The sequence below is a fragment of the Gordionus sp. m RMFG-2023 genome, chromosome 2 (assembly GCF_954871325.1).
Source record: "Gordionus sp. m RMFG-2023 chromosome 2, tfGorSpeb1-WG-v2, whole genome shotgun sequence".
Lineage (NCBI taxonomy): Eukaryota > Metazoa > Nematomorpha > Gordioida > Chordodea > Parachordodidae > Gordionus > Gordionus sp. m RMFG-2023.
The window spans coordinates 17,197,725-17,214,448 of NC_088776.1; the positions used below are offsets into that span (position 1 = coordinate 17,197,725).

The 16,724-nt window shown below is 26.5% G+C and overlaps 1 protein-coding gene and 1 long non-coding RNA gene across 2 annotated transcripts; both read right to left on the reverse strand.

The window, feature by feature from the left end:
• Positions 1 to 635: 635 nt before the first annotated feature.
• On the reverse strand, positions 636 to 11,435 carry LOC135923702 (CKLF-like MARVEL transmembrane domain-containing protein 4). Its single transcript, XM_065458603.1, has 4 exons — positions 11,240 to 11,435; positions 2,786 to 2,965; positions 2,085 to 2,180; positions 636 to 1,725 (listed from the first exon to the last, which is right to left on the reverse strand). The coding sequence occupies exons 1-4, from the start codon at positions 11,342 to 11,344 to the stop codon at positions 1,405 to 1,407; spliced, it is 702 nt and encodes a 233-aa protein (XP_065314675.1). The 5' UTR covers positions 11,345 to 11,435; the 3' UTR covers positions 636 to 1,404.
• Positions 8,041 to 8,627, reverse strand: LOC135925496 (uncharacterized). The gene is made up of 3 exons (XR_010571656.1): positions 8,540 to 8,627; positions 8,221 to 8,325; positions 8,041 to 8,177 (listed from the first exon to the last, which is right to left on the reverse strand). It is a non-coding gene; the product is annotated as an uncharacterized LOC135925496 (long non-coding RNA).
• Positions 11,436 to 16,724: the final 5,289 nt, after the last annotated feature.

The following is a 16,724-nucleotide window of genomic DNA, read 5'->3' on the forward strand; positions in this document are numbered from 1 at the left end:
AGATTTGCCAATTAAATATAAGGCAATCCCTTTTTTGTTTAGAATTTAGACGTTTCATATTGAAAAAAAATAAAATGAACGCTTCAATTTAAACATAGCTATGTTTACGTTTTTTTTATTTTCGTTTTGAAACGGTGCGTTGAAACGTTCAATTTGTGCGTACTTAAGTGAAAAAGAAAATTAAAGAAAGTTTTAAAAAAGAAAATTTACAAAAAATATTTTTAAAAAAAAGAGATTAATGGCACAGAACAGATGTACTATATTTTAAATTAACTATAAAGTTTGAAAGTTCTATTGTCTCATAAGTCATAATCATCAGAGATATAAAAAACCTTGGAGTAAAAATGAAATTAATTTTTTAATAAAATGAATAAATTGACCTTCTAAATTGGCTTTCTTTATTATTTAAGAGAGATTGAAATAGGGGAAAAAACATTAAGAAAAAGATTATAATAATTTTTAAAGGTATATGAATTCTTTCACACTCATTCCACCAATGGCATCGCCAGGGATAAGGCTGGTCTTAATCGTATAAATTTTTTTGGAAGCACCTCAAAATCTATATTATATCCAGAACGAACTTGCTTTATCTTTTATTTTGCATTGATTGGTAATATTCAAAGCATTAAATAAATAATGCTCAATAAATTATTCGTTTATAATTTAAAATAAAAAGGTAGTATATAAATTAAATATAAATTACAAACAAAACTATGTTAAAATTTTAAATGTAATATACAATTTCATTTCATATAATATATAAATTTTTTTTATTTATTACACTATTTTGAATATCGATTTCGAATTTCAATTTTGAAAATTCACGAAATAAATAAAGCATTTTTTTTATAAAAAAGAAGAAAGAATGAAATGCATAAAAAGGTGGAGAGGGCTTCGCAATAATTATCATAATATACAGAATCACAAATATTCTTAAATAAAATTTAAAAGAATTAGCATATTTTATATACATTCTTTTTTTATTACAAAAGTAATATAAAATTTTTTTAATTTGTCTTTAAAATAAAATGTATTTACACGTGTAAAACCTGAAAGATAATATACCCAAAATAACCTAATGTCTTTAAATTTTTTTTAATAAATTTGATCGCAATCGCATAATTTAAAAGGAATATTGCTTGAAAAATGATAAAAAAATAATAATTTTACATATTATATAGATAACGAAATAAGTTTATGACCTTATCAATAAAAATTACAAATTTTTATAATGAAAAATAATCGTGTCCTTTCTATACTTTATGATCATTAAAAAAATTAATAGCTAAAAATTAAAAAACATTAATAAAAATTACCAAAAACATAATCACAAGTTTTGAATTTTATTTTCAAACAATGCTTATTGCTTGCTTTATATTTATCCATAATAAATAGCAATCCTTATTATTCTCTTTCAATGTTGATAGTCCTGAATGGCGGTGGTGGTGGGGGTCGTCCCAACGAGGGAGGTGGAGGATGGGGAGGAGGTGCTAAATAAGGACCGGGGGGAGTTGGCACCCGGTTATCGCCTAGATGCGAGCGTGGTAAAGATGGAGAAGTATTTCCATCTAGCTTATCTCGAATACTCGATGTGACCTTTGATACCTCGGGGATATCCGCATTAACGGGATCCATTGGCTCAGTGGAACGATCAGGTCGGGAATAATTTTTGAATACCAGGAGAGCGCCCAGCAAATAGAATAGGAGAAGGACAATGGCGGTTATCTTAATTTAGGGAAAATACCAATTATAAATAAAATTAAACCAGATATAAAACGCTAAGGAAAACGTAATATATGAGAAAAAATTTTAAATTTCTGGGACCCTAAATCAAAATTTCCTATATAAGAGGGTAAATAACTTTTATAATGTTTTATTTAAAACGCTTTTATGTTAATAGTTAAAGTTAGTTTGCTATCTAGACATTTACGAGAATTTATTTGCAAAGGCTGGGGGTAGGCCCATAGCTATGCCTATATTGAGAGGTATAAAGGTGTTGGCATAAATGAAACATTTGAAAGATTCTAATTCTGCGAAAATGAATATAGAAATATAACATTTAAATTTGTAATAAAAAATCTTACCACACCAATCATATGTCCAATTGTGCATGGATTTATCGCTAATACTATTATGGCAATAAATATGAATAATGCGCAGAAAAATTGCTGCAAGAACGTCTAAAAAATGTTAAGAAATAAAAATATATTAATTTTAAAAAATTTAATGCATGTGAAAAATAATTTACCTTCCTTTTCTATTATTATAAATCTGATAAATGCCAAACAATGGCCAGTTTGAAAAAAATTCGTTTGGCCAAACAAATATTATTTTTATCATAATTCTTTTTATATAAAAGAGTGTTAAATTAGGGTTATAAATATCATTTTTGTTAAAATTATAATTTCATAAAAAAAAATTTTATGCTATGACATATTATGATTTTTGGCCAACAAAATTTTGTAAACTAGACACTTAATCCATATTATATTGATTCACGTGATAAAATTACCTTTCCAAGAAAATAAGATATTATATTTTTAAAACAAACCAACCATAAATAAACGTAAAGTAGAAAAGTTCAACTATAATTTGTTTTAAAAATAAAACCATTAAAATATTCTATTAATATATTTCCGTATACAACATTTCTCACAAGTTATAAGGGATTTGCGCATTTTATTGAATTAATCAAGATTTAAAGTATTAGATACAGTATAAAACCAGTTAAAAGTGTTTCTTAAAGGGAGAAAATTTTAAACAAGAATAATTTAGCAATATATACTATGAGAAGCCAGTTGATCTTGTCCAATTTGTATGGTATGTTGCAAACGAAAACTATGAGGAAGATCATATTAAGCCAAAAGACGGATAAAGTGAGCGTCGTAAATGTTCGTATAGAACCAACAGATTCTAAACACCACGTGGAAAATTCAACGATGAAAAATGCTAATATAGCCACCAACTTTAATTTAGAAAATAAATATTGATAAATTTTTTTTAAAAAACAATATAACTTCCTTATTTTGACCACTATAGAGATCAGTATTCTTATGTCAGAATCATATTTAAATGTTCTATATATTGACCAAACCATATCTATATTATGACGTTAAATACATAATAGTAATGAGTGGTCATCTGATGGGTTACTGGTGGTGAGGGAGCATATGATAAAACAAGCCAAAGTTTAATCCCTGTTTATATAAAAGAGTTTGAGAGCAGTGAGTTATAGCTAACTAGCCTCTTTCATGGAGAAAAAAATTCTTCATTTAAAAAATAATAAAGTTATTCATCTTTTTTATTAAGGATGGAATCTTTTGCATACCGAAACAAATTTCCCTGATTACCTAAAAAAGCAACAATTGTAAATTAATTTATTTGTAAAAGTAAATGTAGAAAAATGAAAAACGTATTTAATAACGCCAAATATTCAGGTATGTTAAAAAAATCGAAGAAATTTGAAATGCCTTTAAGATTTCTTGTATTAATTTTCGTTAATTAAAATATTTACACAGCGATTCGTATCATCCTATTTAAATATTTATGTAATAAAAACTAAATATACAATTAAATCGAAGCGATTTTCTCCATTTATAACCGTAAAATAATTTTCCCGGAAAAAACAAATTCTTTAAACTTCAGACAACGAAATATTTTGGCATAAATCAATAGAACACTATTGTTAATTATAACCTTCCTTCCCTCCATCCTGCCTGTAGGGGGAAAAATTGGAAACATTGTGTTCAAAATTATTATTTCTCAATAAAGATTAATTGCAAATCGCAAAAAATACCAATTAAAAATATTCCCTTTTTAAAACTCGTAATTAATATGAAATTCTTTTAGGCTATGTCCTAAAGAACATTTATTTGTATTATGATTTAAATATGATAATGAGGAGTCTAACGACAGAATATTCAGTGATTTAGTTTTCTATGGTACCTCCATTTAAATAAATAGTATTTGTTGTAAACCTTCGCTAGGATAGTTTTAGGACATAAAAACATGAGAAAGGAAGGATACCTTTTTTAGTTAAAAGCGGAGCGAAAAACATAAAAACGAATATTTTGAAAATTATTCGGAAATCAAAAAGGAAAGAGAAATATACCATGTAATAAAAAATTCAAAAAAATATATTTCTTAATTAACGTTAAAAAAAAGATAACAAATGCTTTTGCCCTTAAAATCCATTTTTAGAATTTTTTTGTGAATTAATTTTTTTACTTTAAAAAAAATGAAAATAAATATCTTTGCGTTGATTTTCAAAATCAAGTGTAAACTCCCTTCTTTTATGCAGGCTAGTACAAACGGGGTGGCAGCCAGGGTGGCGGTACCACGGCGCAAAAATAAAGACTCCGCTAAATTCTGTTTTTTTGTGCATTTAAAAGAGAATTGCAGTTTATAAAAAAATAAATAATTATTACATTTCCAAATGACAAAACTAGTTCTTTATTTTACGATTTTTTTTAAAGCTTAGGTAAATATTGGTTTTTAAAGGACCATTTATTTTCGAACCTGCTGCAATAGCTTTTGTATCTGCCTGTCTCTATAAAAGAATTAGCCGTGACGTCATTAGGGAGGGGTTTAAAACGCTTAAATTTAATTTGAGTACCCAGCCCCCTCTAGTAGTATTTATTTGGACAAAATAATTTGCGTACCGAACCAACAAAAACGCGAATTGACTGAAGGAAACTTTAAAACAAAAACAAATTTATCTTTTAACTTCAAAGGTATAAAAAGAAATTCCTAATTAAAATCGTAAAAAAAACAAATTTGGTAAAAAATATTTAATAAAAGTGGGATGGGAAAACATGTAATATCAAATAAAAGTTATTAAAACATATTATAAAAGAAATAGATATTTCGACATATTTAAAATGTAAAAAATAATTATTTTTGCCAAGGCCTTTCCCTATTTAATTTTAAATTTGTGATTACAAATATTACTTATTTTATTTGTATTAACATGGTTATATAATGTTTAAATAGCTGCGAATATTATAATTTTAAGGTTATATGTTATTAGGGTGGAATGTGCGAAAGTAATTAGAATTTGCATTCGCGAAATGTAGTTATGCGATATTTATAATTTAACCCTAGCCATTTTATACTAACCCTAGGCGTAGGCTACATCATGTCTTTATAGCCTCTACTTAGTATCGGTAAAATCAAGCATATTTGCATATTATTTTAAAATAAATATTAATATAACCCAACATCTTATCCAGCCTTATCCCGTACCATGTTTGGGCGAGATTAAGTCAGAGATCGGAACATTATAACCCGAACTACAGAAGCGAGTGGACTTAAAATATGTAGTTCTGGAGTTCTTGCCTAGCAAATTTAAAATCATAAAATAATAATTATTATTTTTAATTAAACAAATTTTAAAACCATTCATTACTCAATCTTTTTGTGTGGATGGAGTTTAGGTTAATATCAGGTGAAAATCTTTTTAAAGTTAGGGTTAGGTAAATTAGGCACAGTTTTAACATTGTGCGAGAGTCACGGCCCTACATACTAATTAAATTTTAATTCAAAATGATAAGTTTGGATATAAAAAAAACGTTATATGCTTATATTAAAATAAAAAAAATATAGTTATTATATATTTGAATAGTGTTTTAGTTTTGGTATTATTTGATTTTAAAACTTCGACAATGATGGAGTCGAACTAAAAATAATAGAGGATGAACATGTATTTGTTTTATTATAATTTTGGAAACCCTAAATAATTATCTTAACTTAAAAACAAATTGAAGGAGATAGAAGTGATATTTCATCATTTATCATCTTAATATCATCCCGCCGCTCTCTTATTTTTAGTTAAACAGAAGGGCTCTTCAAATTTTTCAGGGGTTTAGAGCCCCGGCGCCCCTTCCCCCAGTAACGCTACTGGTGAAAGATATCCAATTATAATATTTGGTCAAGTATAACTCCACCTTGCAAATCTGATTGAAATAAAAGATAGCTTGATTTAAATTAAAAAGATCTGTATTTTTTTTTAAAAAAAATAATGATTTAAATAGATCGTGTTTTAAAAATAATATTAAAGTTACAAGTTACGTTTTTAAAAAGGTATATTTAAAGTTATTAGTTGCATTTCAAAAGTAATTAGTTACATAGCAAGTTACTTTAAATAAAATATAGCTAATCATTTTTAATAGTTTTTATTATGTTTTACGATTTACAAATTTTAATCAAAAGAATTAACATAAATAATTGTACTGAAAAAAATAATACAATATAATATATTTTTCATAAAAATCTGGGCTTAATAAGTTTTTAACGCATGCAAGTCAATTAGCCGTGCGAAATTTGCGTGGATCCGGCACAGCGACAACTCGACAAAATAAAAATGACACTTAAAGTGGTTAAATAACCCGAGATGCCATGGCAAATCGGCATAAAAATATTTAGCATAATAAATATGTTGATTCGATATCACGCCAGTTAAAAACGGAAAATCCACCGGGGTCAAATGCGCATACAATGCATGTGAAAATATTTAGTTTGAAAAGAATAAGCAAATCAGTAATTTATAATTTAACCCTGGAACACTAATCCGTTAAATTTAAGACCTAAACAAATTATAATATCATAAGTAAACAAATTATAATATCATAAGTAAACAAGATTTTTTAATTTCCAGAATAATCATGCAACATCCTATATTATAAAAAAAATATATAGAAATATAGTATAAAATTTATTTATAGATTTTAATAGTGCCCACAAATTGAACGTTGCAACGCAGCGTTTCAAAACGCATATATAAAAACGTAAACGCAGCCTTGTTTAAATTGATGCGTTAAGTTTAATTTTAATATGAAACCTTTAAATTTTAAACAAAAAAATTACTTGCCTTATATTTCCTTAAAAAAAATAAAGAAAGGAAGAGGAGCAAGACATCTTAAATATATGTTAAAAGTAATCTTTTTTTCTGAATATATTAATAATAAAGGCGATTTCATTCTCAATTTTATAATTATACAAGATAAGTTAAAATAAATTTAATTCATTATTAATTATTTATATAATAGATATTTATGGTGTATAATTTGCACAACTTAGTTATAGCTCAAGGATTTCAAAATCCTGTATAGCTTGCAATTTGGAATGCTGCTGCACATATTCACATACCTATGCCTAATAAAAATGATTGGGAAAGAGTAAATTTATTATAATAAATCAAGATTAATATTTACTTATCTTTAGTTTTCCCAGGAATTCCTGCTTCAATCAGGATTTCCAAATTGTTTTGGGGCTATAGATGGAAAACATATCTATATCAAGAGCCCTCTTAATAGTGGCTCACAATTTTTTAACTGCAAGCATCGATTTTCAATTACCCTGTTAGCCCTAAAAGACATTAACAGGAAATTTATTTATATAGATGTGGGAGCATATGGAAAGTAGAGTGATGGTAGAGTATTTAGAAATAGCTCTTTATATAGAGGTTACATTATATTAATTTTATTATATCTTAAAAATATATTAATAGTTGGTGAACCATACACTTGATCTGCCTGCTTTATGTAATCATCCAAATTAGATACAACAATGATAAACCTCACTACAAGACCTTTCTTACCTAGCAGAGAAAATAATTCTACTTCAATGGAATCAAAAATTATTAGAGACAAATATAAAAATTTTATAAATTATTAAATTTTTATATTTATATTTATATTGTATTAAATTTATTTATGAAAATATTTTATATTAAATTGTGTTGCATATTTAATTTTTATAGACAATTATGTTATTAAATGATATAAATAAATAGATTGAATATTAAGGAAAATTTATTTAATATATTAAATCTTAATATGGACACTATTCTAGGTGTAGCCAGTTGAGCTGTTTAAAATCTTGAGGAATGAACCTTAAACTTAAAATAATATCAATTCTAATATCTTACAACATCATTTATTAAAAAATTATTAAAAATATACAAAATACATACAATACATTTTTATAAAAAATAAATAATTTATATAATGCTATTAAAAATGTCTAATGGAGAATCATTGTCAGGTTGTGATGATATAGGTTCTGATGATATATCATTTGTCTTGAGATATAAATATTTCATAACCTCTGTTTTAAACAGCAATTGCTTCTCATAGCTTAAGGATTCAGCCTCCTCTACAAGGCTATTCAAAAAATGCCTAAATAAAATATAAATAAATTTAAAATATAAATTAGCTTTACAGCATCCCAGATGGGCTTTCTTCCAAAACATTTATTAACCTATTAAATTCATTCAGTACTTTAAGTTTTTTTGTTGTTGAGAGTTCCACATGTAAATTAACATTTCTAATATTTTATACAAGGTAATTAACTTTTTGAGAATAACTAATTTTTTATGAATAGTAAAATATTTTCTGGGATTTATTCAAATATAGATGGTAAGTAAAATCAATATAAATTTTGGATCAATATAAGATAGGCTTTGTAGTAACATCAGAACAGAATTTAAGGATTGGCACAGCCCTACTCTTTATTTTCCAAGTAGTTATTATCAACTTACCAATAAAATAAATAACATGAATATTTAATTAAGTAGGTTTTCCTATTTTCTCCTTTTGAAGTTTCTCATGAAAAAGAGTTCAGCATTTCTGCAAACCTTTCGGTAATTTCATCGTTCCATGTCCTAATATCATTTAATAATAATTATTCTTACAATTTAGAAGAATTTTATCACTTCAAAATTTAAAAAGTTTCAAAAAACGCAAGCAAGTTTGTCTTTTAAAAAATAATTTAAAATGAAAAACGGAAATGTGCTCAATTTGAACGAATGCATAAAATGCATTGTTTGCGTTTTGAAACGCTGTGTTGCAACGTGAGCACTATAATGCGATAATTAGGTGTTGAGTACAAATTACTTTTGCACTGATTTCACTAATTTATCTTCAGTCGGTTTGTTTTATATTCTCCATCCTTGCCGAATTAAGAAAATTTTTGAAACTTCCTTTTACGTATTAAATTTGGCGTATTTTCCCCAATGACATATAATATATAATACCTCATTCACATTAATGCATTTAAAGTATCGTTGAATGCAAATCAGTTGAAGATCAAGTGACACGCCATTTTGGTATACTATAAAAGATCCAAAATACTTTAAATTATTTGAATTTGGTCTGCTAAATACATATTTCTTGTGAGAATAGCCTTGGAATAATTGCGAGGTAGGATATTATTTTACTCCGCTTACATTAAAATTTAAAAATTTTATATACGCTATGCGTTACCAAAATGGCGTCATAATAGCGTCCTCAAATGTATTTTTATTGAGGAAGGGTCTTTAAAGTATGATCGATCATAGATTACCCAAGAATTATTTGATCATTTAAAGATATTTATTTCAAAAAAATGAAAAATAATATATTGAACATTTTGTTACGGAATATCAACTTAATATTCTTATCTTAAAAATAAGACTAATTAATTTTTAAACTCGATTATTTTTTATATAAAAAATTCTAATTAAATTTTTTTTTCTAAAAAATTATTTTTAACATGTATCTAAAACATAAAAGTCATCGTGTATACATATAAATAAATGTCGCAATTTGAGATTTTGATTTAACCAACTCACCGGATTTACAAATAGGGTAAAAAATTTTAAAAGATTTATACATATAAAAATAACTCGGGAAATCTCCAAGAAATTTAATTTTTTATTTACTAAAATAATATGCATCTAAAAGATTTATTATAGCATGTCTAGAAACGTTTTAAACAAATTTTCTACAATATCCAAAATAGAGGTCGGGATAGCCAGGTCCGTGGGATGGGAAAAGAGATTTTCGGGGTTAGTCGGCCAAATTGTTCAAAAAATTTTAAGGGCAAGGCCGGCCGAATTGAAAATGTTTTTAAAGCTGATAATCGAACAACTTTATATAGTTGTCAACCTTCATAAAAAATTATTACGAGGCGGAAAAAAACCCGATTGTTTTCACGGAAAATAACAAATGCTGATTTTTAAATGTTTAGTTAATATAAAATGTAACTTACTTACTTTCCCTCTATTTCTTCTTTCTTTCTTGGTTATAACATACAAAATGTAAATAAAAATATTAAAAAACGTAATAATACAGTCAACTTGTAAATTAAAATTCTTTATATAATTGAGAATGGATGATGAGAAATAATTTATTAATTAATCTTTATGCAATAAAAAAACGAAATATTTTTTATAAAAACAGCCATTCCTAGTTTCTACCTGAAAATTATACTTTTTAAAAATGTTCTGGTTCCTAAATGGCAATCTTTCAAAACACACGCTTTTTTTTATCGTGAAATTTTATAGTATTTTTATTTCACCTGAGAAAGTTTTCAGAAACGTTTAATTGAGTGATTTAAATTGTTACCATGAGCCAGCTTAGGTTACTTTATTTATTAAATAAATAAACAAAAAATTGATGTGTCAAATTATATCTGCACCCAATTGATTGCTCTGTACTGTAGTGTTGTTAAAAAGCCTGATTTGGGTCAATTAAGATTTTAGCTAAAATAATATTATGTGCATTGAGATTTGGCAAATAGATGTCCAAGCATTTCTGCCAGCTATTTGCAAAATCTTTAGGCTTACATAATGTTATTTTGGTTATGATCTTTATTAGCCCGTTTTTTAAATCAACCCAAATTGGGCTTTTTAACAATACTACTATACTGACATGCACTCAATTTTTGTTATGCCATATATAGACTGAATTATCATGTGCCCAATTGTCAGCCATGAATATGATCAAGCAAATAGATAGGGGGAATTTTTTTAGGGAAGGGACAAAAAATTTTGTTTGGAGTAGGTTAGGGCAAGATTTTTGGTACACCTCTGATTAAAATACTTTAACACATTAGTACCTTTAAATTTATTTATTACCCAGTCTGTAAAAATATTTTAACAAAAAATGCTTGGCCTAACCTAAAAATATTTTTTCCTGACTTGTCAGGTTTTAGGTCAGGCTACAACGACCGATAACTATTATTTTATAAACAAAAGGTGTTTCTAATCTTTTCCCAATAATTTCTTTTAGGGTGATTATGATAGCACACTAATAAAATTGTAATTTGGAAGCCTTTTTAGTCAAACATTGATAACTATTTTGTGAAAAAAAATTTTGCAATATGTAATATTTTTTTTTATTAATTCTGAGTTAAAATTTTATAAAATAAACATTTACAAATATGTCAATAAAAATAAGAATGATAAAGCAATATTTACCATTTGTGTGACCAAAATAATCCCTGTAGCAGATTTAGAAAAATTTAAATCCAATGGTCCACAGATCGGATCAAAAATGGCCGTACTTTTTTCTACCTGACACATTGTTTATATAGGAATTACGTATGAATTATAAATTCATCAAATGGAAAATTTAAATAATTCCACATTTAAAAAACAGCTGTAAAATTTTGAAACATATTTTCTCTTGAGGAAAATAGCTATTTAATTATTATTAATATTATATAAATAAATTGCCCATAAGGCTGTGAATTTCAGATAATATATTTGTGTTTCTAAATACATTATAAATAAATAATCTAATATTTAAATATCTTCAGGTAAAAGTAAATAATTTTTAAAATAATGAAAATAATATAAATTTTTAAAAGCAATTTAATTAAAAAAAAGGCTAGAAAACTAAACATCTACATGATTCGGGGATACAGTTTACTTCCAAATTTTTTAAGGGGGTTAAGTGTCACATCTAGAGTACGCATCTATAGGGGGAGGGTAGGCATGGTAGGCATCTAATAAGGGCAAATTTTATTAAGGGTAAACATTTGCATTTATAAAATAATGTAAAGTATATTGCTGTAAAAATTTATTTAATAATTGAATTATAGACCTATTCTAACATACATAGATTACTAAACATTGAAAAAACTCTATATGCCTATTGCACACAATTACAGTTATTTAAAATAAAAAGTTCCCCTCCAAAGATAAACATTTTCAATTAAGTTTATGCCATAATACCCCGAAAAATAATTATAATACAAAACCAACAACTATTCTTTATAATACCTTTAATAATATATATATTATAATTATATAATTTCTATAAATGTTGGAATTAATAAACAATCATTTAATGTAGGTAGGAGTTTTAAGGTTATTATAATACAAAACTCATTAATTAGAAGTGTAGAAATTTCCCAGCCTTCGATGTTGCATTTTTTTTATGAGGATAGATATAACTTTTAGAAGACAGTTTGCCTCCCGAATGGGAAAACCAATGTGTGTTTTTAGCTAGCACCATCCGAGCAGAATGTAATTAAATTATTTTGGAGATACTTTTTATTAAAAACATATTGTATAAGACAAAGCATGAAAGAATCACAAATCGATTCGACTATTGTCAAAAATAATTCTTTCAAATTATCAAAAATATTTCTATGGCTTCCTTAATTACACACCTAATAAATAATACCAATATGTAATCTTTTTGAATGGCCTCATCACTTATTTAAGCACACTTTGAAATTTACTTTGTTTACCCATGGCCATATACCTTAGTTTTAGTTGATTCTTAGGGCACATAGAGTTGTAGACTAGATTCAGTCCGGCATGACGATAGTTTGGTGCTTAAGATGATATGGCACTCAATCCATCTTTAAAATTAGTACCCATTTTAAAAGATGAATTTGCGCTCTATTTCTTTAAATTATCACCAAATTTTAAATATTTGTTTAAATTGTTTATTTAACGGAATTTTAAGTCATATTTAAAAAGATATTATTTTACTTGTGGCAAATTATTTTATTGTTCTTCCTTTTGCCATAAGCAAGACAAAATGTTAAAGTCATAAAGTATCATATAAAATTTAATATATTTCAAACATTTTTGCTCTAATTTTTGAATATACAAATAGTTGTGCTTATTTTCCAACAAATTTAGGGTGCGTCCAAAGTCAAAATTTTATTTTAAATAAATTAATCTATTATTTAAATTTACGAAATCGAGTTTGGACGCCTTAAATGCGTGAATTATTTTTTTAATTAGACTTATTTCTGAATTAGTTCCTATCTAAACTTTAATGGAAAAGTTTACGTAAGGTGTGTAAGAAGTTTTATAGTTTATGGCGTTAAAACATGGACAATGAAAGTGGATCACGAAGCTAAATTGTGTTAAGAACATAGAAGAGAATGTTTAAATGGATGTGTGGGGTATCTCTGAGAGAGAGATAGAAAGAAATTTTAAAGGATGGGAATCGAAGAAATTGGAATGGTAGTGGGAATAAATAGATTGAGATGATTTGGGCATGTGGAGCGAAAAAGAAAGATGACTGGGTAAATAGATGCACCTCGATAGTAGTAAAAATATCAAGATTTCGTAAGGCTCAAGATAACAACGGATGATATGAGGAAAATATATCTTATAATAGTGATGCTCAGGCTGATAAAAAAGGTGAATCAGAGGGTAAACTGGTTTATAAAGGTAAACCTGGATCGGCATAAATGGAGAAGAAGAAATGATAAACTTGGTAAAAACATTATTATAATTTTTTTGATGACAAAATCTAAAGGATAAAGGCATTTTTTTTATTGATTATGAGGGTAAAGCATTTGAATTAGATATTATTTTGATTAGCGAATACTAATTATAGTAGAAGATATAAATCTATGTACCTATACCTGGCCGATAGCAATGCAAAAGCCTGCTGAAAGGCTGGTAAATGATATGGGTATAAGCGGGGGCGAAATCCCCTATACATTATATATAAATAGAGTAAAAATAATTATAAACGATTTTTATTAGCATCCTTAGCCCCTCCTTTTATAGCTACCCCCCCCCCCCCCCCCCTGGTAGTTAATTTAAAAAAAGTAAAATTGTTGATTCTATCTTGTATTAGATATTAGATATAAAACTGCCATTACCGACCTCGAAGGTGAGTTTATATCTACTCTTACATCTAGTTATCTTTGTGAATTGATGAATGATATTCAGGAATTACTATGTAAAATTCATTATTTAAATGTAAAATCCCTTACAGAACAAAAGATAATATATAAAATAATAGATTTAATATAAATTATCACTCAGATAGGGATATTTCTAAAAGTAAAAATAATTTTTTTTAAAAAACAACCGAAATAACGATATTTATCATGATAAAAAAAATACAAGTAGGGACAAGCATATGGGCTATTCTCTATTTCTCAAATTTTTTTGGTTTTGATAGGAATACCTGTGTATTTAATCGTGGAATTGGAATGGTTCGATTTTTTCATAGATATCCGCAATAAATCAAACGAAATTATTTAACGAAAAAAAAACTATAGATTTTAATTTTGAGAATGACTATTTAATATTAATTGAATACAAAAGAATTTCAACTTTTTTTATTCATAAAAATTTATAATATTTTTACTGTTTAATTATATGATCTTATATATATTGGGTTTTAATCATAGTTTTATTATTTAATTTTATTAAAGAATATTTTGCACTTTTGTTAGATTTTATATAAACATTTACTAAATCATCATTATATTAGTGTTTATATTCTATCGTTTTTTAGATCATAAATTTTTATTATATATAATAAAAATTAAATTAAAACTTTTATTTTTTTTTAAACAATATATATTATAAAATTTACATATAAAATTTATAAAATAAAACTATAAAATGGTATCACGTCAATTCGGCGCGGAAAATTCGGCGCACGACAATTCGGCGCAGAAAACTCGGCGCGGCGTCAATTCGGCGCATCGTCAATTCAGCGCAGCGACAACTCGGCGCAACGTCAATTCAGCGCGGCGACAACTCGGCGTAACGTCAATTCGGCGCATCGTCAATTCGGCGCATCGTCAATTCAGCGCGGCGACAATTCGGCGCAACGTCAATTCGGCGCCGCGTATCTAATACAGTTGCAATTTATTATAAATTTATTAGTATAAAAAAAAGGATGATTAAATAGAAATGATTTTGAATGTTAGTCATATTAATTATTTCTTCGTATTTTTTTTTACAAAAATCTCAATTTTATTTACTAAATGTGTAATATCAATAAAAAAAATTAACAACCAATATTTATATCGATTTCCTTGCTGGACCAATTTACCACATTATAAGGTAGGGGAGACTGGGGTTAGTCGGACCGATTTTTACAAAATTTAGCTCCTGATTTTTTTAGATAATATAAAAAATAATATATGATTAGATACCTCCTAAAACTATACTCTATAAAGGTACCTTATAAAAATTTTAAGGATATAATCATTTTTTTTAAATTTTACTTTTTGAAAAAGTAAAAATAATATCCAAAAAGCCCCAATAGCTGGGTGAGGCAAATTCAAGGGGCTTCCTAATCATTGGTTTTTTTAGCCATAATAAATTGAAATGCATTTTTATTTATTAATAATGATACGTATAGAATAATTTTATTGTTTTATTGTTAAAAATATCATAATACTTATAAATTGAATTATATATAAAAATTGAAACTTAATTTAGGTTAATTTAATAAACATTTTGGACATAAAGGAGATATTATGATTTCTTAGCATAAATCCTAAATACCAATCATAAACAGCCATGAAATTGCCTTTGTGCGATAATTCGTTTTTGATTATTTTATAATAGAAAAAATTAGTTAAACATAATATATATTTAAAATGATTAATAGAATTATTTTAAGGATTTTTAATAAATCTAAAAAATGAATCAGTTAATTTGAATTTTATTGGATCAACATTAGTGTTGTTAAACGTCCGATTTGGGTCGATTAATATTTTAGCCATAATAACATGTAAGATTAGAGATAGAAGTCCAAACTTTTCTTACATTTAGCGCAAAATCTCGCTTACATAATATTGGCTACTAATCAAAAAAGGGGAGACTGGGGTTAGATACCGGGGCTTGGCAAACCACTTAATCTCATCTAAAAATTAAATACACCAGAAGGTTAAAGTTTTATCATAATATAGTTTTTATTAGTTTACGTCTATAGACAAAAAATCTTTTGAAATAATTATTAAAAATTTTATTTAAGAAATAAAATATTGATGAAGTTTTTATAATTTGGGAAAGTTATATGAGTATTTATTATATCCAGAAATTTAGAGTTAGCAGGGCTTGCTAAACCATACACGTCTATTGTGGCAGTTAATAATGAAAAAAATACAAAATGTTTATTAAATTAACCAAAATTAAGTTTCAATTTTTATATATAACTTGCCTTAATTTACCCGCTATTGGGGCTTGTTGGACAAAATTGTTCTTTTACAAAAAGTAATATTCAAAAAAATGATTATATTCTTAAAATTTTTTATAAGGAACCTTTATAGAGTATAGTTTTAGGTATCTAATCATATATTTTTTTTATATTATCTAAAAAACCAGGAGCTATAGCCAATTTTATAAAAATCGGTCCGACTAAACCCAGTCTCCCCTACCTTATAAAGTGGTAAATTGGTCCAGCAAGGAAATCGGTATAAATATTAGTTGTTAATTTTTTTTATTGATATTACACATGTAGTAAATAAAATTGAGATTTTTGTAAAAAAAAATACGAAGAAATAATTAATATGACCAACATTCAAAATCATTTCTATTTAATCATCTTTTTTTTTATACTAATAAATTTATAATAAATTGCAACTGTATTAGATACGCGCCGAATTGACGTTGCGCTGAATTGACGTTGCGCTGAATTGACGTTGCGCCGAATTGTCGCCGCGCCGAATTGACGTTGCGC

Coding starts and splice junctions, on each gene's coding strand:
- LOC135923702 (XM_065458603.1), bottom strand. CDS start 11,344: ATGTGTCAGGTAGAAAAAAGTACGGCCATTTTTGATCCGATCTGTGGA. Junction 2,181..2,785: donor AGATCAACTGGCTTCTCATA/GTATATATTGCT, acceptor AACATTTTTTAG/ACGTTCTTGCAGCAATTTTT. Junction 1,726..2,084: donor TTGGACATATGATTGGTGTG/GTAAGATTTTTT, acceptor CCCTAAATTAAG/ATAACCGCCATTGTCCTTCT.